Consider the following 24716-nt stretch of genomic DNA (forward strand, 5'->3'; position numbering starts at 1 on the left):
TGGTTAAATGCTTTAATGTCTTGTCTAGCTAACTTGTCTCTGTGATGACTTTGGTAGTATTACTGAAAGATGAATATTGGGGGTTTTATGGTTTGTGAGTTGCTTGTTGGGGGGGAAGTTATTTTACATAGGTAAACCTGGTAAATTAATGTCTGAGAATCCAATATGTTTTCTGGCTGAAATGCTAGCCTTTGAGGTGTTCTTTGATATAGTAAATCCAATAAGAGGATAAGAAATGCGGCAGATTCTTCTTTCATGTAAATAAAAGTCGTAGAGTCCTTCTGCTTCTGGCACTCAGAGCCTCAGTACACATGGAGGGTTACAGAGCCTGGATCACCTCTCAGCAGGTGGACAGCCAGGATTCCTGCTGCTGCTTCTGTCTTTCGTTTAGAAGATGACAAGCTCAAGCTGAGGTTTTGTGAAATCTTGTAGGGCTGCTCTAATGCAAGAAGTTAACAGAGCCAAGAGATGGGGTAACTGCAGCCCCTCTGTGGTGACACCTGCAAGGTGTGTGTCCTTACTGCAGGGTGGGGAGGGGAAGTAACTACGTCCTCCATGTACAGTGAAGTGCTGAGTTTCTGTGATTTGGTGTTGAGATAATAAGATTGTTAAACACTTATGTATTTATAGCCTTATGATCCACCATTGTCTAAAACACCTGATTTCTTAGGTTATTCATACAGATTTTTTCTTCTGAAGGTCTACCAAGGATTGCAGGTGGATGTTTAACCTAATTCCTTTCATCAGTTACAAAAGTTACACTGTTCTTTTAAAACCACATAATGTGTTTCAGTGTTAAACTGGTTGCTTTTTGTGGTTTATTCCAATGCTTTTCATGAAGTACAGCTTTGCTGTGACCTTTCCCACTCTTTTCTTTGTCTTTGTATTTAGGAAGAAATTTGACCATGATGGATTTTCTGGAGATTTAGACAGATCTTTTATTAAGGAAGTGCTAAAATGAATAATTTTCTCTGGAGGTTGTTCTCCTTATGTAGAAAGATAATGCAAATGACATTTTGCACTCTCCATAACTGAATCGAGCCTTTAAGTCTTTTTTTTTTTTGGACCTCATCTAATGAAAGGCAAATAACTGAACAGTGCTATTATAAATGATATGGTCTTTACATGCTTCAAGGAAGGTATTCCACATGATTTTTCAAGAAAGCTCCTGCTGAATTCCTGGGAAACCTTGGCTAGTCAAAATTTGGCTTGTGATTATAGACTAATATCCTCCCCATAGTAAGCATTACTAAATGATGCCTTCTGAAGTGATACCACTCTTCTGTGAGGCCTCGCTGATCACAGAGTAGTGATCCTACTGCTCTTACTGCACGTTGCAAGCCCGACACACAACCAATGGCATTTGAAAGACTGAGTCAGTTTAACCCTGTGTCTTAAAGTGACTGCAGAATCTTTTCAAAGGCTGATCTTTATGATAGTGTTATAAATACAAAACATAGATAGAGAGAATTAGGAAAAAAAAAAGTTAGAAAAAACAATTTATTAAGTAGTATCATATAAATAACTTGTTACAAAAATCAATTTGCAAAAAGGCAAACTCACTGTCTGTGAGAAATTGTTGTTGAAATTGGTTTCTCATTATATCCTTAAATTTCATTTCTCCCTGCCCCCACCCCCAACAAAGAAGACAGTACAGTGAACAGGAGATGTAAGGGAAGGAGTGCGCGATTGCCATCTGACCACAACAGATTGCCCATCCACACTACAGAAGAGATAATCATTCCAGCATAGGTCCCTCTGCAACACAGGGAAGCTTCTAGGTGTAAATCTCTTGGGTGACAAAAATTGTATCGCCTGCAGTCGATCCTCTGTGCTGAGCCATGACCAGATCCATCCGATGCTGAGGCTCCCTTGGCACAACCAGGGGATGACATCGTGAGAGACTGTGTGGCTGGAGCATGCCAGCAAGTAAATCTTCCCAGGTGGTGGCATCAGTTTCAATTTATGTTTGGAAGTATTTTTAATTAAAAAAAAATCAATATTGAGAAGCATTTATTTTTAGGGTTTAAAAATCACAAATCGCAATAAGAGTTTGCCAGATTGATTTTGCTCAGTAACACAGTTAAGATGCACATAGCATTTATTGTAAGGCCTTTCTTTTAAGTTTAATTTTTCAAAGCAATGAAAGTAATCACAGAATTAAAACAGTACAGTGATTTTGAAGAGTTTTATGTGTCAAAATTCAGAACAATTTTGTGTTTGCAGTGTTGTTTCTTTGTTGTGTTCACCTGAATGATTAATAGTTCTATACATTTGTTTCTTTAATAAACACTAAAGTAATAGATCATAGAAAACTAAAAGCTCATAGAAAGTGTCTCCAGGTATATTTACATATATAGTGCAGTCTCATAGGAAAGGTCAAAAGCCCATGGGAGTGGAAAGGATTTCTCTATAGGCTGGACTTATGCCTTATCTGTTAAATCGACCTTGTGGAAGGAGAAATTTGAAGTTAGCAGCTCTTTTTTTTTTTTCCCTTCCTTTTTTTTCTTTTTTTTCTTTTTTTTTTTTTTAAGAAAGCAAAAGACACATGCAGAAAAAAAAAAAAAAAAAAAAAAGAGCAGGTTCTGTAAAAGCTCTTTGAAATTCAGTAACTCTATGCATTAATATGATAGTTTTGTGGCTTCTAAGTGCCATGGGCCTGCTTTGCATATGACTGATTACCTAGCCCCCACCCCCATGCAATTCACTTTCTATCCTTTGAAAGTCCCAGTTCTCTAACTGTTGTACACCCTGTAATCCCAGCCATGGCTTTTAGATACCTCCTGCTGAATTTTATGAACTGTTTGGGTAAGTGTTTATTGTATGACAAATGCAGGTCTGAGCTGAAAAGTGTAATATTGCAAAGTGATGGGCAGGATCAAGATTGTTTCAGCTCTGTCTAAATAAAACTACTGAGAGGAGAGTCTGGCATTAAAACATTGCATTGGCTGCTGTGGTTTTTTCCCTCACTTCTGCAGCAATGCATGAAGCTGTAGACATTAAATATGATTTTGTTCCTCTTCTTTAAGTACAGAAACATTCTCTAAGAAAACAAGTCTTTCTGAAGACTAAACTGAAAATAAAAAATGTTGCATTTTTGACATTTATTAGAGGCAGCTGCTGTTTCACAGGTCTAGAAGGGCTGGAGAAAAACCCTGCCTTTCACAACTTACGACATCATTCACAGTCATTGGAAGTAGTGTAATGACTTAATTTGGTCAGCTCTCATTTGACAAGGGAGCTCCGACTGCCGTGTTAATTGAAACACAAATGGGCAGGGGATGGCAGCATCCAGCTGGGACAGTGGTCTTCTGAAACTACTTATAGCCAAAGGAAACATGGACAGATTTAAAACAGATGGTGACAGGAAGAGCTAACAATGTGGTGTTCAGAGTTACCTGTTCAGAATCACTCTGTAATTCACCCTGCAGAAGGCCATCAAGATAGATCTGCTGCAGAAATTTAACACATTTTAGTAATAAACATGACAAAAGGACTTTCTTTCCTAGAAATCTGCATGGAAATGACCTGGGTTTTATTTGCTTGCTCTGAAAAACGTGATTTCTGTCTTCCTAGTCATGCAAATCTCCCTCTGGCTGCTGTAGGAAACCTGGAAGTATTAGAAGTGACTGTGCAGCGTTGGCCCTGATCAACATGGAAAAGTCTGGTTTTCAAACATGGCCAACTTTCAATGTCCAGGATTTCCCTTTTTATTCATACTGTACATGTGCAGACAGACATTCCCAGAGCCATTTCTCCCTGCTCTACTTCTTTATGACCATTCTGCTTTTTATGGTACTGCAGATATTCAGTTAGTTGGGTTTTGTGGTTTTTTGTTGTTGTTGTTTTGTTTTGTTTGTGTTTTCTTGTGACAGAGGAATGGAAATGTTGTGCCCTGTAATGTAGCCTGCTACTTTCAAAACTGAATCATTGTAAGGTTGCCTCTCCCATTCACATTTAACAGCTAGGAAATACCTGTCCATAAAATGCATTAAGACCTGACAACTAACAAAATAAAAAATGTCAGAAAAATATATCTGTTTCTTAGGATAAATTTAGAAAATAATAGTGTAGGTACAAGTGGAGTGTTGTTCTATGCAGAATCTTTCCCAGCAATTATTTTATCAGTAATAACTGGAAAACACAGACAACTTGTTTTTCTTATGGTTAGATATATCTCTGTCTAAGTCAGGTTTGGAAACACATCCCAGTCCTGTGGTACTGTCAGTGGAGCCCTGTGGAAACCCTTAAATTCTCTTGTTCAGAGAGAACTTGTTCTCGCTGCAAATTTCTGCCTCAGCTCTTCCAAATGCTTGTCTACATAGCGAGTTGTCCTGGTGCAACTGCACTGGAGGCATCTGCTGCCGTGTTTCCCCATACTGGTACTGCTGTTGGACAGAATTGATTTTAACCTGAAATAATCATTCTTCTGGAGTGAAAAAAATAATCATTTTTTCTAAAATAAAGTGGCCTGTTTTGGAACTGGGATGAAATAGCTGTACTAGAAGCTATTTCAAGTGTAGAGATGTTATTGTTTTGCAGTAGTAAGGATGGAAAAATCTCTCATGTAAACGACGTCCCGGTTTAATGTTAACTCCACTGAATTCCTTGGTGTCTTTTAATAGATACCCTGCTGTTAGATCGGTTGCTTTTCCAACTTTAAAGCCTACTGCATTGCTCATCTTTCTATCTGGCATAGCTAAACTTCCTAACAAAATTTCTTTTTCTCAAATAGGTGTGGTTGTAAGAAAAGCAGGCTTAAAACAGCCCCACTTCAAAACCCATAGTCTAACATTTGTTTATCTATTCATGACAATTCTTGCATTGTGCGAAAGCATTGTTAAATACTGACTTCTATCATCTAGCACGCTGGCATGCAACAAAGTGCAAAGAAATACTACTGTAAAGTTTTGTATTCACTGCAATATGGCACTTTCAATATTTAATATGCAGTACTGATTTTATAAATTGCACTTTGCGGTACTGCCAAATAAGAAGAAAAGACAGAATTGAACACTTCTTGCTGTGAGAGATTTAAATCTGTCTAATTTTCAGGAAAAATAGAGCTTGCAACCTAGATGCATAAACAATAATTTGGATGCAAGTTTGCCTTGAATTTTCTTAGAAGAATCCATTCGCTATTCAGGCATCATATCTGTGGTGACATAACATAATTTTATATATAATATATTTACACAACAGGCACAAGTAGCCACTCTGTTATTTACTGTGTCACTCAGTGGACAAGATAAAAACAACTTCCAATTAAAAGAAAAAAAAAAAGGAAAAAAAAATCCCCAAACTTGTGCTTGGACTACTACTAGCAATCATTAAATCAGACAAAATCACTGTACAAATATAGGAAAGTAGTTACAAGGAGATAAATGATCCTCCTATCTTGTTATTCCACCCCAAGGAGCGGCTAACGCAAGCTGACCTGGGGGGTGGCCGGGACCTTTCAGGGTGCAAAGTCTGTTGGCGGTGGCTCCCTCTTCCCTGTGAGCTCGGGGTGGCTCGCAGGGCCCGAGGCATGTGTGGTTTGCAGCCACCTCTGCCATCCCCTCTGCACACAGATCTGTTTCCTCGGGGCTGAGGAGGGGAAGGGCCAGTCCACTGGCTGGCTTTGGGCATCCAGCTGGGCTCGCTGAGCTTGAGTGGCAGCCCCATGCAGTGAAGGGTGAGACACAGGCCAGTGTCAGGGAGCCGCTGGCGAGAGCCTCGTGAGGGGTATGCTGTCTCTGCCGGCTGTATGAGGAGAGCAGCCTCAAGTGAGGGGCCTGTGGCAGGTGGTGCTGAGCATCTGCTGCTCTCCACCTGTCTGAGACCCAGACGGTCCCTCCTGTGGTCCTACAGCCAGGACCTGTTGCCTCCTGGACACTCTGGTTTCAATGAAGCCATGAAGGGCAAGACTTTCAAAGACTTTTATCACTGTAAATTACTGAGGAGCCCTCAGGAGGGCACAGTAAGGGCCTAGTCGTGCCATTGCCGTTGTGCCAGGTGCAACAGCCTCAACTCCCCTCGACGATGGAGCTGGGCGCCTCACTGCTGGGCTGAAGCACTCTGAGAGGCCTCCATCAGGGAGACCAGGAGCTCTGCACCCTTTGAAACTCTGGGCTCCACTGCTCTGAAAACCCACCCAATCTATCATGCTGGGCACCTGTGAGCCACCAGCTGCCTTGCCCTAGAGCTGCAAGTGCGCAGTGTCCTCCTCCGCATGGCACAGGGTCCTCCCCAGGTGCAGCCGGGCGCTGCAGCGTGGCTGGCTCACCCCCCGCGCCATCAGCCCATTCACCAAACCTGAAATTATGTCGTCGTGCTTGTAAAACTCTAATACTTACGAATCTTACTGCTCTCTTTATTTAACTCTCTAGGAGTAATGAATTCCAGGGATTAATTTTTAATCCCTTTTAATTTTCTGTTTATTAACTTTTTTCCCTTCTCTTTTTATTTTTAGAGTAAATCAGAGCTGTTGTTTGGTTTTCAAACTGATTCACTTAGGATGAGGGGGAGGGGGGAAATAGATCCATGCCTGTAATTCCAGTATTAAATACAGTTTCAAAATGAAATACGTGAGATTAGTTATGTATGAGGTATATTAAAAATAAACTCCTTTCCTTGGCACAGTGCCATGGGCTGTGTCCCTACGTTGGGACACGGGGTAAGTTTTAGCTCCTGGAATTGGGTATGATCCGTGGCAGATCCTTAGGGTTTTCTCCAGATAGCCTCTCCTAGGAGGCTGGATGTGAAGAGCAGCAACTGCATGCATTTGACAAACCAACAGAAATACTGAGTGGTGTACAAGTTATAAAGAAAATAATTTTGGTCTGAGACTACGGTATCTTCCCCCACCCCTTAGCTTGGCAAAGCAGATAAACACACACACACACAGACTTGTAATTAAAATTTTACCTTTTGGTGAAGTCTTTAACAAACCTGGCTGAGTAGTTTATTTTAAAAAATGAGTTATAGCTATAAAACCTAATTTTCAGGCCACTGGAATGACAATTGATTCTCGCTTACTTGTGCATTCAGGGCTTGAATCTGGGAAGGAAAAAAAACAAACCCAAAACAAACAAAAAAAAGAAAACAACCACCCAAAAAGCATGAGAAATTACTTTCTCCAGCAGAATGCCAGCATTTTCCATTGCTAGAGCATTTTCCAAATGACTTATATAGTTTGACATCCTCATGAGGTAGGCATTATTTCCTCACTTTACAGATAGCAAAACTGGCCAGAGTCAGTGAGGAAGCCACCCTCGGCATCCAGGCAGGGAAGGTCAGGACAAAGAAAACACTGTTTCCTCCTTTGCAGTTGCTCCTGTTGCCCCAATGTGTGGCAGTCACCTTGGGGCTGCTACTAATCCCTTCCTGCATGTGACAAGAGGCAGAAGTAGATGGATATGAAAAGCCTGACTCCCACCTCCCCAGTGCAGTGGCCACCACTGAACTGATGTGCAGGTGGAGGCCGACCGAAGATGTATGAAGAACAGTTATCTGCTCCTTCCTCTAAGTCATGATCTAATCTGGAGTTGGGTTAAATGACTTACCCTGTATCACAAGGCAGATCTGGGTTAGAACTGGGAAATCATCTAAGAATTAGGTATTGGAGCTGCTAACCACACACGCATGCACGCACACGTATCTCTCCAGCAATGGTAGGTCAGAAGAATATATACATAGTAGTCAATGAACTATATATATGTGTGTGTTAATATGATTCAGTGCACTGGGGGTAATGGCGAGTTCTAGAAAAACACTTAGGTTTAAAAAACCATTAGGCTTTTCTACCCTCCTCATGAGTAAAATGCATGTTTGATGTTTTTTCTCAACTTACTCTACTTGTATAATAAACCTTCATTCCATCACCACTACTTTTGACTATAATACATAGGGTAAACTAGGGTACCTCATTACATTGGGATGTGCAATACACAATCAACAGAGCAGTCATCTGAGCTGAATAGTCTGAATACAAGTAAAAAGAGCAAGTGAGCTTAAACAGTAATATACTCCAATTTACAATATAAGCAGAACAAGTAAAAATATTGCTCCCCATCTGATCTTTTTTCCCCCTCCACTACGACTGTGCCTGTAAGATTGGCTTGGTAAACTGGATGCACTAAAAAATAAGAATTTTGCCCCTTGGAAGCTCATAAAATGATACTAGAAAAGGTTTTCTGATGGCTGATCCACACAGACTGCAGTCATTTTACAATTTAAATGGGTAGAACAGAGAACCCTTTCACACAGCTGTGGAAAAATAGAGATAAATAGCCACTTCACATATCTCAATGCTGTTTCCAAAAATGAGGAAGGGAAACAAAAAAGAAAAAAAAAAGAAAGGCAACATATTAAGAGTCTTTGTCACTGTCCATTGCGCCATACATATCTGCCAGCTTTTTAAACCGAGGCCCCCAGTCACTGAGGTAATCATAATCCTGATCTCCATCCGTAGTCACCGACTCCAAGGAGCTGAGGGACTCGGCCACAGAACCATTACCTTCATACGCGTAGGTTGCTAACGAGTCATACGGGGGTGCCGTTGGATCTGTATCATTTTCCTTTAACCTTTGGTTAATGAAATCTCTGACATCCGTGTTATCTCGTGCTGCTGCAGTCCGCCGTGGCATAAAAAGTGTTTCTGGCACAATGTCTCTGCGTAATTTGTTATCGTCTATGGCTTCGGGATTCCTCAGCGTGCCAATATCAAATGCCTGGGTGTCTTCCTCTCCGCCACCTTCATCATTATAACTGACAATGTTGTCTCTGATGTCTTCTTTGGAAATAATCAAAGGCTCTTTTTTCCGCTGCCGCCTCAGTGCTGCAAACAGCACCACTGTAACTGGAAACAAAAATAACAGGGGAAGAGAAAGGGAAAGGTTAATCCCTAACTCCATTAAACCCCCAAAGAAATGCTGTGCCTCTGCTTGAATTTGAAGTTTTAAAAGATGTTTTGCAAAACTGCAAATGTGCACGTCAGGTTTTCAGACTGTACTTGCTCTGCCTGTGAGTACCTTGGGAGATGAAATGACATGGATATGCACTAGAAGAAAGGAGATGTCAAGCTTGTAAGAAGCCAAGTGAAGTGTCTTTTTGTCAGCAGGCACATTTTTACCCAGAGTCATACAGCAGTTCTGTTGCCTTGAGAACAGAACTAGTTTCATGAAAGCTGGGAAGGAAGAAACACTTTCTCCAAAATGAGTAGCAGATGTTATTTACCTTGAACCCCTGGGAAGAGACGCAACTTACGCTGTGGACAAGGCTAGTATCTACTGGGCTACGATAAAAGGTTAGCAAAGCTGCATTTCAAGATAAGTAAATCAATTCTTCTCTGGAAAAATGCTTGGAACATGGAATGGATTTCCAGCCAGCACAAAGTCCAAGTTTTATTAACTTCCCTGGCATGTTTTTACAACGTACATCACCTTAAAAAAGTACATGGCTTAAATCTTAGACTGATGAGATATGATGATGGTATTTTTTTATTCTGCCAGAGGCATGAGACTTCTCAGATATTTAATGCCTTTCATTCTAAGATAAGTGTGTATATACATATATTTTTCATTTATTTGGAGGACAGGAACTCTTTCCAAGGCCCTGATCCAAATGGAAATATTTTTTTCTCAACATTGATCCCTGGTACGGTTGGAGAAGTGGGCACAGAGGGTGGGAGGGGATATGTTCAACACTATTTCCTTTAGAAGCTAATTTCAGATTTCTTAGCTGGATCCTACCTTAAGATGGTAAATGGCTGAATATTTACAAATGAACAGCAGCAAGAAGCAAGGATGTTTTACTACTATCATTGTTGCTTTGGTAATCTGAGGTCCACAGTGTCCAGTATTTCAGCTCTGCTGTGCAAACTCCAAGAAAAGACATGTCTTGCTGTCTTTATAGTTCTTTCATAGAAGAGCAAAGCAAATCAGAAAATGCCTAAACTCATTGATATAAGATGATAAGGTGGATCAAAATTATCTTTCATGTCAGATGTATTTATAAAATGATGTGTGAGTCAAAGCACATTAACTATTAAAGATTTTTGTATTTTTTTCAGTCCCTTCCTCATTTGTATCCCTTTTACGGGCGATGCCAAGGACTAAGGACATCCCCCAGACAAAATTTTAGCCCATTGAAACTTGTCTTTCTTAGCTTTGTTTGACAGAAAAAAAAGCTGATTTTTTTTGTTTAAATGATGGGCTCCCCTGCAGGATTGCCTAGAGCAAGATGGTGTCTGTTCGTGTGCTCAAGCATGTTGTAGACGTCTTGTACTCTTTCTCTCCATTGACTATAGAGGGATCCAAGAAGACAGGACAAAGTAGGAAAATGCTGTAATTCCAGCTGTGTCTTTACTACAGGAATAGTCTAAGTAAGCGAGAACACCTGCTAATATGAGTTAAAAGGAAATAAGTGAGGTGGTGAAACTGAAGGAATTGGGAGGGCTGGTTCAGGTGGTGAAAGCTTCAAGCAAGTCACCCTAATGATGAGGATTTACTTACAATGTCATGTAAGGGTCCAAATCTGGGTGATGCTTCTTTGTGCTGCTGTGCAAAAATGCAGTAAGAGACAAGTCTCTTCCTTAAGAGCATAAGGCTCTGACACCACATGGGAGGACTGGGGAAAGATCCATGTGAGAGAACAGAGGTAGCTGGAGAGAATTTTGGAGAACTTGAAAAACACAGCATCAATTTTGAATAAGCTTCCAGAATAGCGACTTGTAGAATGATCTGAGAAAGCATAGGAATGTTTTTCACATTTTTACATTTACAATTTTTACATTGATGTGTTACTGAAGTACCTCATTAAAAAAAAGACGCTACACAGAATATTCAGGGACGAGATCTTGATAATTATGTCACATCTATGATACTTGGATTTTCTTATTTTGTGCTGAACTTGCAGACAAAAGCCCCCATTATAATTTATATGTTAAAGTACATCACCTTTATTTACATGTCAGTGTTTAGCAGTATCTGAGGCCTCCTGATAAACCGCTAGACTTGCTCAAACTGTAAATAAACCTAGGAATTTGTAGGCACTTTTTGTTGTTGCTAAACTTTAAGATGTGGTTCAGGTCTGCCCAGAGTATTGTTTTTCACTCTGTAGTCATTGCACATGCAAACCCTGCAACCATCTTGAAAACAAAAAATTATATAGCTGAGTTATTTGAAAATCTGCTTATGGTGCATGGTGGCATAAGCAGTAATTGACATAAAGTGCTGCTTAGCACACAGAATCAATTATTTTCGATTGATATAAACCAGGAAATCGTTTAATGTCAGATTGATATTAATGAGCACAGTTGTACTAACAAGTGCAAGACTACCTGCAGCATTAGATTTCTTTCTGGTAAGGAACTTGATACAAAGTAAGCTCAGCCCTTAGAGGCAATGATACCATGTTTTGAAAAATAAATTTAATGGCAAATTAAGAGTAGGATTGTTATTGTGGGAATCTTTTCTGAAAATGGGATAGTGCTTATTTGGGCAAGCCTTGACTATATTTTTAAAATCTAAGAATCACAATGTGGTCTTTGACTCACCACTGGAGAAGGAAATTTTCTTAATAGTAAGAATTAGGATGATTTGGCAGTGGTGAGGAGTAAATCCAAGGATGGGTATGGTAGAAAGAAGTGGTATCACTGAGGAAACATTTTCTCCTTTGCTTGAAACTACTGCCATAAAATTAGTCTGGCTTCCCTCTCTCCTAAAGGTGACTAAAAACATCTCCCTGAAAACTGCCTGTGTTGTATTGTACATTTCTGCCCAGATGAATAGACTATGGCTACTGACTGAGGGACTGATGGATCACCTGTTTGCTGTATGGTGGAATCCGAGTAAGAGGAATGTGAGAAATGTTGCAAACTGCCTTTATTTTTATAAAAAAATAAATGTTGACCACCTGTAAGTGCTGTAGCCAGACATCTATCTGTACATTCTGCACACGCAGGATCCAACCTGTTCATATTCAGAGGTGGCTGAAAGGAAGGACCCGGCAGCTTTTGAGAGACAGCTTTATTAGCCACCCCATTTCAACATCCTTTTCCAGCAGAACAGAAGCACGGACACTTCTTTCTCCTCAGTTTAGACACAGGAAGTTAGCTGTTTAAAACGAAGTTATCTGGTCTCCTTCTACAGTTAACAGAAAGAGACAGATTCTTGCAGAGGGTGCCTGATCCACCTCAGATACCAATAAGGGGATGGGATGAATGTCTCTCTAGAGGTGCCTGTCTCTTTCCATTGACCCAAGGGTGGAGCCCAGCTGTCTTGTCTTCCTTGGACATCGCTAACTTTTAGATAACCAAGATTAGATAGGACGTTTTCTATACACTGTATCGGTAGGAGCCCTCAGAGGAGGAAATACAATAATATAAATGCAGGGCAAGACGAGGATGTCTTCATTTTGCTCTTGTCCTAGCCTTTGTATCATAACTTGCAGCAATGCAAAATAACCATGAAATGAACAAAATACCTCTGAGCTACTTACCAAGTAATATAATGATACAGAGAAGAATGGCAATAAGAGCCCCAGTGCTAAGACCAGTAGGGTGGATCAAGGCTTCTGCATTACAGGACAGCATCTTTCCTCGATGGTCACAAGCACATACTCGAATAGTCACTGTTTCAGTACTGCTCTGGATAGGGTAGTCATTGTCTGATATTACCACTGGCAAGAAATAGGTACTCATTTCATGCCGGTTATATCTGGTTTTTCGGGTGAAAATCCCTGCTGTGTTGTCTGCAAACACAAAGCACGCATTAAATTCTTCATCTGAAGACTGTAAGCAAGGATGAGATAATAAAGAAAAATCTTCCTAGAAATTCACCTCTGTTGTCTTGTAGTGTAAAGTTTGAGCTGCTGGCTGCCTCGGGAGCTAAGGAGAATGAAAACTGATGTCCACTGTAAGAGTCATCTTTATCAACAGCACTTAATGTTTGTATCAGCTGAAACAATAAGAACAAAATTATCCTCAAAGTCAATGGACCTTACACTTATTTATATATCTAGGATTGTAAAGCAATCTTATTTTACTCATTTTTTTTTCTCCTGCTTTAAGGCAGCTGATGCTGCTATGGAGAGCTTAAGAAAAGTGATTCATGTGCTGCTGATGCTGTTTAGGATGACCATGTTATTGTATTCCATATCATCAGCCAGTAACGTAATGAATTTAGAAGTTGGCAGGAAAATCATGCTGAATTCAAGAGCAAGCTTGGGTTGATGCCACTCCAGACAGGTAGGAAACCTCTGCATGTGACAAGCAATAGAGATGAAAGTTGAGACAGACCAAGCTGGCTGTGTATTTATCTACCCAGATCTCAAGTCACAGGAATGGTTTGGCTGAATCTTCCAAATTACCTGCTACTTTGAACCATTTAGTAATAGGACTGGTAGAGTGAGAGTTATCTGGCAGGAAATAATTATATCACAGACAGGACCTGTAAAAGTTACAGACCAGAAACTGTTTTTGAAGGATACAGTGGAGGTGCCTAAATAATGCAAAGAATCACAGAATGAAAATGAATCGGGGATAACAAGGTGCAGTACAGAAAACAACAGCCTAGAAGATACTGTCACATTGCTGCAAGAATGCCAAGTGTAATCAGATACTGTGCAGCCACTGTTTGGTTTAATTTTGCAAAACTGACAGTTTCATGCAATGCAAAGTACACCTCTTGATGAAGTGATGCAATAGTAGTAGCAAAACTCAGTTAATTTGGAATATTTTCTTAGCACAAGCAGAAAACACACCTGTTCTGCCTTTGCATTTTCACAGACGAAGGTCTCATAAAACATGGCAAACTCTGGAGCATTGTCATTTACATCCAAAACCTTAATGAACACTGGGACACGGCTGCTTTGTTTTGGGTTATCTGGAATGATAAAACCAGAAAGAATAGAGATTTTACTTAGCCCAGCTACTGACTTTATAGAAGAATAAAAATACAGACTTAGGGGCTCATTGTCTTAATTCTTCTCACTCACAACACTCTGCATATTCTGTTGATTTCTGGGGAATGCATGATAGGTAAATCCACAAAATTGTGCTGTGTTATCATTATTCCGATTCTGTGTAAACTATACAGTTAACGTTGGGCAGGAGTCAAGGATTTACAATTTTTTTTTAACTCTGCAATAATGATTATGAATGTATGTGTGATATATATACATATATATGTAAAATATATAATACTGGAGTTAAATCAAATCTATTTATTAGCCTAACTGATACAGTTTGGTGGCAAAAAATTTTCTAGAACATACTCCCTTCCTTAACTGTGAAGCAGAAAGACTGAAGAGTCATGAAGATGGGACTGAGTGGGGTTTTTTTCTCTCCACCTGTTATATATAATATTCTGCTCCCTATGAATCTTGTTGCAGTTCCTTAAGCTGCCATGATTACCATTATGTTATATAAATAGTAACTGTGGCTGTGATCACAGATATTTTCTAATCTGTTGTGAACTGATTTGGCTTCTTTTCTAAAACGTTAACTAAAATGTACCAGCTGAAGAACATAAGAACTATAAAGAATGTGCAGATCCCCATATATAATCACCTTTTTTTTTTTCCCTATAAGGACTGTATAGTGCCAAGAGATTGAATTTGACAGGGAAATTCCTGAGCATAAAATACTGATGAAAATAGTAGTCTTTCTAGATAAAAATGAAAACATTTGGGAAAGAACCACATTTTTTAGACTATTCCATTTCCTCTTGGACTATTGGTCCTGTTGGACCATTCCTTTTCCTACTGGGGGGAGACAGGCTTTAGTCATGAAGACAGAGAAAATAAGGAAGAAAGGCAACAGGTGGCAACCTTGCCTAGGAGCCATGAATGGTGAAATAGGCAAGATTCTGAGGCACAAGTCTATAACAACTATCGACTCTTAAAAGGTATCTGATCTGCCCCAAAATCAGTTTTTTATCACTAATCAAAAAGGAAACCAAGAGACATTGCCAGGACTTGACCTGTGTCCTTCATGCTCCATATCACACAAAGAATGATCTGGGCCACATCACCCAGAAATACCCACCTCGGTGGGGCTGGGAATGTGAGAGAGTGAAATCTATGAGGGAATGAGTGTGATTGAAATTAGTTTAATTTAAAAAAAAATACCTTCCCTCTCCCTTTCATGGGGTTCACAATGAGTCTGGCTACTTTAATTTCCTACCCATGTTAATATAGTTTATTAATGCGTTTTAACCTATGATTCAAATGAAAAAAAATGCAATTAAGTATAGCAGACCTAAGACTCTCTATGCTTCTACAAACATTCATTATAGTAGCTTGTTGAGTTAGGCTTTAATAAAAGTCCTATTACTGTGTTTATCATACTTTTATAAATTCAAAAATGCCTTCTCCAAAATTGGCACTGTATATTTGTATTAAAGAGCTCAGTCATTTGGACAAAATATTGTGCTTTAAAGCTCCACAGTACCATTGAAGTTAATATGATTCCATTAGGCATAAACCATTTTCTAATATGAACCATTGGGCTAAATTTACTCAATATATAAAACAACAGTTTATGTACAATATAGACTAGGCTGAATTCTATGCTAAAATACATCAATACAAATGTTGAATTTTTATAACAGGCAGAAATCAAAGGTACTTATTTGAAGTTGCAGGACTATTTTACAGGGGCATACCTTTCTAACAAATACTTTCAATATATTGACTAATGTGTTTCCTCTCCTCTCAAGGATTAGTTGTTTTCTTTCCTGCTTTTTGAACCATGAACTACATATTTTCATTTTACTTCTAGGTGCTTAAGATCATCACTATTTAAAATGATACTGTAATAAACAGAAGTTTCATAAAATCTGTATTCTCTAAGGACATGGGCCTTTTCTGTGATTTAATGGAAATCTAAGTTGAAATATATGTATACACCTCTAAGTCTTTTTTTGTTTTCTCTTTCAAATATAAAAACCCAAGTATTAATCAAATTATCCTTTCAATAATTTTTGTAAATTATTTGATTTATGTTAATTTGTTTGCATTATCCTTTAATTATTGCTGGACTCCATCTCCAAAATAAGCTCCACAGACTCAACAAACTGCTTAAATCTATTCATCCCTATAGCGGTATGTTTTCTGTTGAGCCAGCAAACAAACCATTAAAGATTTTTTTCTGAATACAGCCTCAAAGTCCAACCAACGTTTGATCTACCCTTAAGCATTAAGTAAAGGATATTTAAAAATACTATGGGAATTCTCTCTGGTAAATCAGCTGTAATTCTGCAGCTGTGAATCGGTAGCCCTATGTACTGAGTTTTACTGCCAGTTTGCCTTCTGACTATGGCGGATGTACTGACCCAGTGTGTCACCAGCTATTTGTTTGCAACATTCACAGCATGATTCTCCCGGCTGCTGAGCAACTGCAGCTCATACTGGTGAAAAAGAATAACACTTTAAAAATGGAGCTATTGACATATATTGGCAGTTCTAGACAATTAAAGGCAGAACAACTTCCATATTTTCCTTTTTTTTTTTTTTTTCCAGTTGTAAAACATAATCAAGACCAGTCATCACTGAAAGGTGTTTCTCTTTAAGACGTCATCATTTTTTAAACTTTTTTTTAATCAAAGGGAGCACCCATCTATCTGAATCTACATTCTGCCTGTAACATGAATAGATATTTCTTTTAGGTTACTTCAGTGAAATATATCTGGAGGTCGATGCGATGGTATGCTACTGAGAGCAATCAGTGATTAGCTGGAATTTAGTGGAATGGGACTTGAGCTAGTCTTGCTAGAAATTACTGGTTTTAGCTAGGAATGTTAAGCAGTAGTGCTTTCCAGTCTAGTCTCTTGAGACTAAAATTAGTGAGATAGCCTGGATCAGACCAAGGCTCGTTTAAACAGTAGCTGTACTTCAACCAAGAAAATTGCCTTTGGAAGGCATTTACACCAGTTATGCCAAATTTGGTCTATGTTCAGTGAAACACAGCCTGGGAAGTAGGTTGTTGCAGCCTGGAAGGATTCAGACTAAAGAAGAATAATAATTAAGACAGAAGCCTGTGTCAGACACAAGAGGTTTAGCTGAGAGGGTTTGGCCCAGTAGAGAGTCTGTCCTTAGGGAAGGAGGCAAGGAACTAATTGAGTATTTCATATAGGTGCTAAGTTGGCTTTCAGACAGCATACTGCTTTCTATACTGTATATTATTTCAGGTCTGCTAGGATCAATACAATTGCTCTTCCTAAATGTTCTTGCTATTCTTTCCTTTTTAGGTGTTTATTTTTCCCCTCCTCCTCTACCCAGGAGCTCAGTCTGCAACATACAACTCTCGACCTGAGATCACTCCTCCAAAGACTTAATAGAAACACAAACACATGACTAACAGTCAGCCAGAAGCAGTTTGGTATGCTGAAACCACATACCTAGCACTGAAAGATACAAACTTTAAAGAAAGGGAGGAAACTATTCAGAAACCTCATTCCTGTAGGCTCTAGCCCACCACTCTTTTACATAACCCCACCTGCTTGCCTCAATAGGATCGTTTCACAACAATTTTCAGTTTTAAAAAGACCTACAGAATAAAGCTAGAGTCAAGTACTCCTTAATTACACTCCTCTCACCATTCAGCATCTGACTGAGCCATCTACACATACACACACCATAAGAAAGCGGAGCTTATATCGTCTCAGAATATGTTTAAAAAAAAAAAAAAGCAGCCATTTAGCCTCCAAGTTGCACAAAGACTGTCATAGAACTGGTGTTTATATTAGATCTATCTACCATTCCACCATGCTTCGCAATCATATGTACTGTGACTCTGCAAAAGCAAATAGAATTGCGTTCCCTAATATGCAAGCATGTCACATGCTTATAGTTAATGTAATAAATAAAGAGGATTGTTTATTAAGGCCACCTAGCATACATGTCCTTAGGCAGATCCCTGGCATTTCAGCTCCTAAAATCAACATGACTAGTAGTATCACAAGATTCCTTCTTCTGAGCAATGCTAAACTGACAGACAGATTTGTAACTTTAGGTCCTATTTCAAAGGATATGAAAGAAGTTAAAAATGGAAATCCTTAAAACTGATTAAGATCTGGGCCCCTAACTCAGCTCAGCCACCTTAGTCTTATTTGAAAACATCCAGCCTGTGTTACATTCACTCTGACTGAATTCAGCCATGGAATGCAGTTTGGCTTTAAACCACCTTGCTTGCTGCATGCTAGAATTCTGCAATCATATTAAAAATTAAGAATGGCTATTACTGATTAGAAAACACAGGATTGTTACCTCTGCTCCCTGCTCAGCTAAGTTACCTCTTTATGAAGTGCGTCCCTAGTAAACACAACAGTGTGGACCACCTCTTGCAGAGTTACCGCTTCTTCATTAGTATTGAGTGGACTATCCATATAACGTGACATGTCTCCAGCCGTGCTTTCCACACACTCAGCTAGGAGGCTAAATACATGACATGAGGGGCTGCAGTGCTATTTAGGTTCGACTTACTGATCTCTGCTGCTATTACTGTAATGTTGTGCCATAGCAGTGTTTCCCGGTCAAGGGGTTTTGAAGTAAATATGGAACCATTTCCTGAATTGATGTTGAATACTCTGTCCATATCAGTGTGTCGATCTACAGAGTACCTGCAAATACAGAGACAGGGGTTAGGAGAATGCTTTCCTTTTAATTTCTAATTCTTAAACCATTTTCTAAGACTAGACATCAAACAGCTAGCAAATGGGGTTGTCTTTTGTTTTCAGCGCAGGCTTCAGAGTCTTTATTTATTCACACAAAGAGCTAGTTCTGAGTTACTGGATAATGACATGTTGGAGGTTTGATTTAGAAGGTGGAGCATTGTCACTGAGTAAATGAATTACTGCAGAATTTACATACCTCTGAGAATCATCAAAGCTTTGTTTTTAGTGAGAAATGTTAAATCTGTGTCCTGAAAGATAGGAAGTTTAGTTTAAGGCTGAGTTGGCTTTCCCTTTATAAAAAAACTCTTTTTATGGATATCTCAACTGTTCCAAATGATTTCTGATATAAAATCTGACAGCTGGGGTGCATTTCTGCCTTTTACTTCCCAGCATTTAAAAAGACTGTCGTGTCCCCCCATCCCCACCCCACCCCCCCCCCCCACCCCCCCCACCCCCCCCCCGAAGTCAGCATGGAACAGAGAGTCATTATTTCATGGTACATATCCCATAAGGGTTTGCTGTAATTCATTAAAACTAACATGCTTAGCCCTGCTTGTTGGTATCTAGATGTGAAAATGAATGCTAACAAGCTCTGGAGGAGCTCAGAGTCTGAATATAGTTTCCAATTTTCAGTATGATCTTTGCTTTTTCTGCTGAGCTAAACCCAGCTTTAAAAGCATAACTATCCAGTTCATGGGAGAGGGTGATACCAACCTGATCCAAATGCTGTGACGTGGTTTCATCTCTCACAAAGAGAAAATTCTTGCACAAATTGCAGCGGTTTTGACGGAAATATGTCCCTGGTATTGCTAAAGCAAGAATGCAGTTGCATTATTCTGCTCTTGTTTCAAGCCCAAATGTGTCCTGATGTACAATCCAGGACAGAGCCTTAGGAAGCCCAGGGTGCTCCCTCGGTCTCCTTGCAGGTCATGACAATGGAGACAAGGCAGCTACTGCTGTCCCTTGTGTCCAGACAAGGAGAAAGATAAGGCTGAGCTGGTATGCAGTCAGACAGAAACTGGGCCAGGACAATGACTACAGGATTGAAGGGAATGCAGAGGATGAAGAAAAAAATTCCGCTCCCTGTTCTGCCCTAGGATAAGCTGTGTGACATGTCCCTTATTCTGAACAGATTTCCCAGTGCCTGTGCAGTGTCTCAACTTCTCAGAAAGATCTTGCACGGAAAGAGGAGGGAACAGAATAGTCCAGTTGAAACATGTGATTCTGACAAAGGTTTAAAATTACCTAACTTGATAATTATCTTGTAACTGCATTTTTTTTCTTCTTTGCAAGTAAAACAAATGGGATATAATATCCACAGCAAATTAGACTAGCCTTATTCTAAAATAAGAATTTTAGTGTAGCCTACCTTCCTAAACAAAGCTATATCAAGTATTAATTATTTGCACTAGACTGGCTTTCTTTTTCCACATTAAATTCCCATGTCAACAGCCAAATGAGATTCAAAGGTACTTGCACAAAAAACTAACCTTTTTTAGTAGGACTTGCATAGGCAAACCTTGCTAGTTTTTCAGGAGTTGATTTAATTTTTATTCATTGCTGTGACTTACCTAAAAGTACTGCAATTTCAGCTGCAGGAAGTCAGCTGTGGTGTCACTAACCTAGTTCTTTTATGCAGCATTGCAACATTACCATCAGCTTGAAAAGAGTATGTGAGAAGGTATGCAATAGGCAAGCGCTGACTGATGGGACAGCTGTGTTATTTTGTCCAAATCTAAACAGCACATGTGAATTTGTTTACTTAGCTGAAATGTTTAGTGGAAACAAGTTGCTACAAACCACTCTAACTCTCTTATATTTTGACAAAGTAAGTATTTGATATGGCAAACATTTCATTTCAACGTTCATTCATTCAGGCTTTTACATGATATTATGTTGGTATTTTGTGAATTCAATTATTTTTTTCAGATATTCTGTAGCTCTTTACCATATCTTTCAGCTGAAATACTTTGGTATTTCCGTTTTGCAGTAAATCTAGATTTTGCATTTCTATTTGAAATGAAGTATCAGGATTTTCCATAGATTAGCTGTTCCAGCCAACTGTAATAGTATGTTTCAGGCTTATTCAGCAAGATATTTAAGTAAGCAACTGGCTTTAGGCATGAGTTGTCTGTTCATTGGGAGTTTTAATCTTCAATTATGCCTTCACTCATGCTTCCTATTATAAATGGATTTAAAATATCTTACTGCCTTAGCACATTCTAATGCCTTGGCATATTGTAATCACTATGTTTACTTTGTAAGATTTTCTAAATTCAATCTGTGGTACAGTATCTGGAAGAAATGGAAAAAAATAAAATTGTTTTGGACTTTTTCTAAGGTTACCAGAGTTGTAACATTAAGGACTTCTTCAAGATATTAAGAATTTTAAAGTATAAGTCCCTGTAAAACCATATGTATATTCAGTCATTTGTACAGTGGAAAGTTAAACTCACAAAAAAACCAAAACGAACCAGATAAAAGCTTCTTAATGAAATGTTAATTTTATTTCTTCATATCCAAAAGAAAATACATACAAGGTCAATGCAATTAAAGCATATTCTAATTATACCATTAACCCTTGTCTAGAAGGATGATTTTAATAAGCTAGGCTGTCACTTCTGTTTCTCAGTTTCTTTTGATCAAGGACTGTTAATTATGTTAAATTGGTGGTGATTCTGACTTATGGATCATAACCTAGTGAGTATGAAGCAGACAACATCAAACTAATTTTTATATTTATTTAATGAAATTACTGGTGTGTATTTGTCTGATTTCAGGACTTCATCAGGAATTCAGGAATTCAGGAACTGACAAGCTAGGAAGTTAAAAGTATCTATGCAGATTCCAGTCTCTCCTTGTACGTAACAGGAAGAAGGGGAGGGTGAAAGACAGAATCTAACACATGCAAATATGTTTTCAGTAAAAATACACAAACAAAATTAAGCCTTACATTTGTTTGCAGATCATTTTCATCTGGGATACTTTAGTAAATCAAATCACAGCAGGGAGACAGTTCCAGTGACTGATGAACTTCATTATGCCTCTGAGGAGTTACTATAGCAAAAAAACTCAGCTAGCAATGTAAAAAGATCTGATGTACAATAGAGCAGTGCCAGTTGCAGCATTATTTTTTTTAAGTATGAAGCACTTCATAATATTTCTATTTAGATCAAATACAATCAGGATGCAAACCTTCTTTTTATAACACAGCTGGAGAGTGGAGTGTTACTCAGGAATGTATTAATGTTGCTAGGCTGGGATGCATATTCAAATACTGCCAAACATCTATTAGTGTATTTTTATATTTTCTCAATTTCATGGCCACAGTAAAGTTTATTTACAAGGTCTGGACTGATGAAATGTATGTAGCTTTACCATACACAGGTCATGAACGATTATGCAGTCTTACAACCAGGGCAGATGCCCACTTCATATTTTGCTATTGTTGCATTGTTCAGCTTGCTGTCTAATGTAACCACAAGTCAGGAAGATTTGTGGGTCAGGAAGGTAAGTGTGTGTGAATTTTTCATAATGCATTTTCATAATGATATTTTGAAGGTTTCCTTTAATGGAAGATCAAAGGGGCTTTCATCTAACAGAGTTAAGGCTCAGTTTGTTTAAACAGAAGAAATCTTCACTCAAGTAGAGGAGAAAATGGAAGGTTTTCATTGTAATATCAAGTGTCTAAAGATTTTATTTTTAACCGTCAAGAAAAATTGACAAGCAAGTGACAAGTCATATATATACAGTCTAATTGCATCTTCCCCGAAGCTCAGAGTGAAAATCGGATTTAGCATCTCTATTGCATGATGGAAAAAAAAAAAATCACCCTGTCAAAAAGATGCCGACTCAACCCGTGCCCCTAAATTCTAGGCGATACCCAAGATATTAGCACCATAAAATTATATTTATTACGAGGTAACATCTCTCAGGCTACTGCTCTCTGCTGATTTCCTTCCCCTCTTACTGATTTTGATGTTTTTTCTTGCTGTGTTTATATCTATTACTCTAACCTCTTCCTCATTTTTCTTTTTCTTCTTCTTTCACCTTGCTGTTGCATGCTATTAAAGCATAAAGGAGACAAGTTTTGCTCAATAACTATCTGATATTTTAATATGCAAATTACCTATACTGTATTAAAGAACTGCTCTTCGAAAGATAGGTAAATTTTAGCACACACATTCAATTATCAGAAAAAAGCCAGTAGGCAGTACTCAACAATGAACAGCATAATCCCTATCCACAGTAAATCACTTTTAATTAGGAGCTGATGCTGGTGCAAAATGGAAATGGTTGTAGTTATCACCACAGGGAAGCAGGGAAGCACTCCCCTTACTCTCCAGTGTCATTAGATATAAAAACCAGGCAGATTCATATGAAGACTGCAAGGGGCCTGGGTGTCACCCCAACCAATTTTTCATCTTACTAGCATGCCCATGAAGGCATGCTATAGAAGGTGTTCATTCTGTCCCAGGGCTTCACAAAGTCAGCAAAAAATTATGTTGCTCTTTAAGTTACTCTGCTCTGCTAGTCCAGAACTCCATATAATTGTTGCATGTCATCATATAAATGAAAGTAAGTCCTAGCAAGGATTAGTCTTGAACATGAATTCATATGCAGGGCATTGCATGTAAACAGAAGACAGAGAGGGTTTCTGACAGAAACATTTAAGATTTAGTTTCTTCATCTAGGAAATTAAGATGATAATATTTACCCCTCTCACAAGGTGAGCTGAGAGCTTAAAACTTATGCATGACTCATAAACATTTTAAGATATCTTGAGGAAAGATAGTTGTTTGCAGAAGTGTAAATTATCGATGGATTTGATTTGTATTAAACCTGCATTATTTTATTTTGATCTTGAGACTACTATTGCATTTCCAAGGTGCTGAACCCAGAGACATGCTGAAAATTGACCTAAAATTAGTATTGCTGTATTTTTCATTTCCTCCTCTTACTGCCTTGTCAGTAGCAATGAACTTTAATTAAAGCACACAACTATTTAAAAGGTCTATCATACTCTATCTAATATGACTTGAATACTCCAATATGTTTTCAGTTGTACTGAAATGGTGTACGTGTAAATTTACAAAAAAATGAAGGTTTAGGTTTAGTTACTCCAACCTTAACATTTCCTCCACTTCCTCTAAGAATAATTTATTGATTCATGGCAAGTGTACTTCATGAAGTCCATGAGACTGATTCTTATCTTACTAACCTTACACTGATACAAGTGAGATCAGAGTCTATGTATGCACATGATCTGCTTTTATGGTATTTCTACTTGCAGTTTAGAGGCGGTGAATGTGACCTCTGTCAAGCAGATCTGGACAGATGGGAAAAGAAAGGGCTGCTGAATCGCTCTCCTGTCATATAGCCAAGAGGATGAACCACACTGTAAAGGTGGAAGGCGAAGATGAACATCTTAGTGTTCTTTTGCAGTAAATTCTTCTATGTTAGAAATAGCTACAAACATTAGTTGCTGAAGAGGACAGGATGTAATTCAAGATGTAAGGGCCATGCAAACACAATCACACAGCTAAATACGCTCAAGTGTGAGAGATCATTTACCACCTAGCGTACTCCCTATTTAAGCATACCTGAACAGTTTCATTGTTACAAGGGATATTTTTATGTGCCGACATGAAAAAAGAAAAATTAGAGCTATAAAAAATTTACTCACAAGCTGAAATAGTCTATGCTTACTTGACAGGGTTCTTGGCAGCATCTGGATCCTGAGCAGTTACTGTTCCTACTACACTGTTTATTGGAACATCTTCTTTCACTTCCATAATGTATGCTGGTCTGCTGAACACAGGGGGTTCATCTACATCTTCCACCTGAATTCTGACTGTAGCTGAGTCCTTGAATGGCCCAAGGTAGAGGAATCGAGGGTCCACATGGGTGTTGGTAGCTTCCACTTTCAGAATATACAGGTTTTTATTTTCAAAATCCAATGCCTGGGAAGAGAAAAAGAAAAAAGTCTGAGAGGTCTGTGGGGATTGCTGTGGCTTGTAGACAGGTGAGTCAAATGAATGGGAGGATGTCACAAAG

General features: G+C 38.7%; 1 protein-coding gene across 1 annotated transcript in view; it reads right to left on the reverse strand.

The window, feature by feature from the left end:
• Positions 1-2511: 2511 nt before the first annotated feature.
• CDH6 (cadherin 6) overlaps positions 2512-24716 on the reverse strand; it is a 107129-nt gene continuing 84924 nt past the window's right edge. Inside the window, exons 7-12 of the mRNA XM_040588222.1 lie at positions 24369-24622; positions 18469-18605; positions 13747-13868; positions 12824-12941; positions 12484-12735; positions 2512-8842 (exon numbers count right to left, since the gene is read on the reverse strand). Coding sequence (XP_040444156.1) covers positions 8352-8842; positions 12484-12735; positions 12824-12941; positions 13747-13868; positions 18469-18605; positions 24369-24622 — 1374 coding nt within the window. The 3' untranslated portion in view covers positions 2512-8351. The remainder of the gene's footprint in view (positions 8843-12483; positions 12736-12823; positions 12942-13746; positions 13869-18468; positions 18606-24368; positions 24623-24716) is intronic.

The sequence above is a fragment of the Falco naumanni genome, chromosome 3, assembly GCF_017639655.2.
Source record: "Falco naumanni isolate bFalNau1 chromosome 3, bFalNau1.pat, whole genome shotgun sequence".
NCBI lineage: Eukaryota > Metazoa > Chordata > Aves > Falconiformes > Falconidae > Falco > Falco naumanni.